This window comes from Loa loa, assembly GCF_000183805.2.
Source record: "Loa loa unplaced genomic scaffold supercont3.675, whole genome shotgun sequence".
NCBI classification, from domain to species: Eukaryota; Metazoa; Nematoda; class Chromadorea; order Rhabditida; family Onchocercidae; genus Loa; species Loa loa.
In genome coordinates this window covers 2598-6512 of record NW_018108855.1, presented here as the reverse complement: position 1 = coordinate 6512, position 3915 = coordinate 2598, and the positions used below count along the sequence as shown (strand labels likewise).

The following is a 3915-nucleotide window of genomic DNA, read 5'->3' as shown; positions in this document are numbered from 1 at the left end:
CCCTAATGCATATCTTTTGGATTGTTTGTTAATTTTTGGATAACATTTGGTTTCAATTGCATTTTAAAATTTTTGTTCCGCTTTTTAATGCTTTCACGAGCTTCGGATTTTTTAGAATAAATGGTTAGGATTTCTCCAATTTTTGAATTTTTCCAATCTATTGAATTACTCTTGGGACATTGAACTTTTTCCATCTGTCGAATATTTAATTTCTTGATTCCTCCAAATTTCAAATTTATTGAACTTGTTGAAGTAAAAATTTTTCCATCCATTCACATTCTCAAATGTTCCTCCCATTCTCAAATGAGTAAATAAATATGAGATTCTTCTCATTCTCTCCGAGATAAATATCTGTTTGAAATATGATGTTTCAAACATTGTACTGTATCTCAGACAAAACTTTTAATTAAACACAAAAAACTACAATAATTTTTTCAATGGCTTGACAGTTAGAGTTAGAATTATTCTTAACAAATAGATTTTGTTACAGCTATGAATTTATGATATTTGCTCACTTATTAATTACTATTGTCATCTCTTAGACTTTAAAATTTCCTTTGTAGAATAAGATCATTCGATTTTCTTCTATTTTCTTTAAGATTTTCTTCTATAATAATCATTTTCAGATTTACAGTAAACAATATGCAGAAGCAGAAAGAAAATAATTTTATTCCAAAATGAATACTCGTTATCAACTGGTTGTTTTCACAGCTTTCTTTTGCTTTTCAAGGTGAAATTATCGATTAAACAAAGTTAAATCAAAGTTAGGTGAACAAGCAAAATGAAGGAAGTAGGAACATTTTCTGTTACACTTTTATTTGATTTAAATGATTCAATAAAATTCAAAAATTTGCTAAATGAGCTCTTTTGAAAAAAGCTTTGATTAGGAATTAGAAAATGAGAGGATATAGTAACGTTGCATATGTTAAATAAAAGACAATGTGACTAATTTATTGTTGCGAAAATGAAAAAAAAAAGATAATCTATATATGTAATTGTCAAAATGGATATAGCGATTGGTTGGTGACCCAAAACTTTATGGAAAAAAAGGAAAGAGTAACTGGAAAGTTAAAATAAATGAAAAACGAAAAGAAAAATGAAACTAATCTTCCCTTTTGTTTACAAAATTTCAAAATCTTCCTCTACTCATATGATTTGATAATATTTTGTCGCTTCCGAAATTTCGCAAATTTATCTGATTCTATTATTGAGATGTTAATTAATGTTATTAGCATGTTTGAGAATTGTCAACTTCTCAGCGGTACAAAAAGTTTCGATAAGCCAGAAATATATTCTGAAAACTTTTGATTATTTTTTGAGATATTCAAATAGATTTAATTTTTTTAACAAATTATAACGAAAATTCCGATCATGATTATGCATGAACTATTTATATATTGTTCTAATCAATAATTTTTAGAAGAAAAAAGAATGAATTATAAATCTTATAAAGAAACAATTATTAGATGTTTATTCAAAATCATCTGTTAATTTGTCATAAATTCACTGAAAACCAACAAATACATTTGCATAAAACCAGCATTAATCTTTGTCATAAAATTATTTGAAAACTAAAATTATTGACAACTTTTTATTAATTAGATTTGTTTATTACGGGAAAATTTACTAAATTATCGTCTCATTTTGTTACTTTATAGTGCGATTGGAAAGATACAAATAAATGAGGAGCAAAAAGAAGATTATAATCGTAAATTGAATAGTTACTATCGATGCATGGAAGGACGAAAGAAATATATCGAGCAAAAGATGACACCAATTCAAGCAATTGTCGCATTACGGGATGCTGAATTGGAATTGCAGTGTTTCAAATGGTAATTATATGGTTGCTAACCATTTCTGTGGACAACGGTTAAAATACTTCGAATTAAAAATGCGAATTAAGAGAATTTTATGATATGATTACAGTAGTTCGAATTAATATCATTATGAACAATAAATTGAAAATGTTAGAATGAACAAGATCAGGATGAGTAGTTGAAATATTTTTCTTTTAAGAGACGAATATAGGAAGTAATATTAGTGCTGGGTAGTAGTTCATTGTAATGATTTATTACTGTTATAGTTTAAGTCCGGAAGAACAAACCGAAGTAGAAGAAGTTTGGAAACCGAACGAATCATTCATAGGAAAAAAAATTCGTCAAATCATTGATAAAGTAAAAGAGGTATAAATATAACAATATAATGGAAAATATTGATTTTCTACGGAAAAAAAGTGTTCTCTAACTATTTGCACTTTTTTTTGTCTTAAGTTTTATTAAAATTCAAAATAAAATTTGAAATGAAGTTGGGAATGTTATAACATGTACTTATTTTTGCAGTTTATTTTATCAGAAGTTGAGCGTAGTGGAAAGCAAAAAACGAATGAATGGGAATATATTTGGGAAAAAGCTGATTTTGAGAAAGGCATGAAGGGTTGGTGGAGAAGTATCGTTAACATTGATCCGACTCTTTCTGTAGCTGAAAAAACTATTAGTCTTATTAAAAAGTATTTTCATCAATTATTTGCACTCATGTAATTTAATAGCTTACTGATAACACTGATAATGATATTACGCCATCGTAGATTATAAGACACTTAATTGTAACAACATGACATATCTATTGAAGATATACCTGACATATCATGTTGCTGTTGGTGTTATTAGTAATCAAGTTAGTATAGCATATTTTAAATAGAATTTTTATTCTTTCCTTCTTGTCCTACGATACTCTTCTTTTTTAATTTTCAAAAAAAATCCTTGAAATTAGCAAACTTTCTAACTGAAATTCAGATTATTGCTGGAAATTTGGTAAAACAAAAATGCGAAAAACTAAATCCTTGTGGATAAAATTTCAGAAGATCAACTAAATTGTTTGTGATAATTTTTGCACAAGTTAAGATTCATGAAGCGTCAGGTCAATGAACCAAAACTTGGTGATCATTTCGAGCTTATACTACCAAAATTAAGCCGAAAAGACATGGGCTGGTATCGTTGCATAAGACGTATGAACAATACGGTAAAAATAGCTAATATATATTACATCGATGTGATCACCAATTCAACCCCTGAAATTGTTAGTTTGCCGATGATTAATTAATTTTTTGATGGAATTGAAATTTCCAAACTGAAATTAAATTCGACTAGTTTTATGTTTAAATGCAATTCATTTTAATTACAGCATGCATTTTAAAACTTACAATTAGTTTCATCCCTAAAATAGCTCATTGCTTCAATCAATTGTGATGTGATTTGTTTTCAGATAATAAATAATTCTGTGAAGGATCAAATGCAAGCTATGCAACATAAATTTGCAAATTTTAAATTACAATCGAATGCAGTCGCTACTCCATGGAGTGAATGCAGTAATTGCGATACAAGAGAAGGCGAAAAACGACGCAAAATTGCTTGTCATTTATCGGTAATAAACATTTTGGTAATTTCATACATACAGTAGCAAGTGGACCGGATGAAACCTTTAGCATTCCAAAAATTGAAACAGATAAATTAGATGTACAACAAATGATAATTAGTGATACCATTGAAACCGGAAGAAATTCAGATTGCTCCTGGCATACCTTACGATGCAATTTCACATTCTGTGATCTCATATATGCAACTCTTCTCCCATGTTCCTTGTCGCAGTTCATTGGTACCAATCCAAATACGAAATATCTTGTGGCCCATTCAGGATATCGTCCATGTTGAAAATTGTTATGTAAGAAAGACTGATCTTTGACCTTTAAATGAATTACAACGGACACTAATATTCAACGATGGATTTTGGTTACAATTACTATGTACATGCACAAAAACAAAACAAACATAGGTTAGTGAATTAGTAACAAAGAAGTGTTGCAAAAAAATGGTTGCACAACTTTTTCATTAATTTCCCTGGACCAAAATTTAATTATCT

The 3915-nt window shown here is 28.4% G+C and overlaps 1 protein-coding gene across 1 annotated transcript; it reads left to right on the top strand.

Moving 5' to 3' along the window:
• Positions 1–1734: 1734 nt before the first annotated feature.
• Positions 1735–3707, top strand: LOAG_13345 (hypothetical protein; the record flags this gene model as incomplete). The annotated part of the gene is made up of 6 exons (XM_020448670.1): positions 1735–1832; positions 2084–2183; positions 2340–2506; positions 2901–3075; positions 3262–3420; positions 3645–3707. 6 exons carry the CDS (start codon positions 1735–1737, stop codon positions 3705–3707), a joined length of 762 nt encoding a protein of 253 aa, XP_020301206.1.
• Positions 3708–3915: the final 208 nt, after the last annotated feature.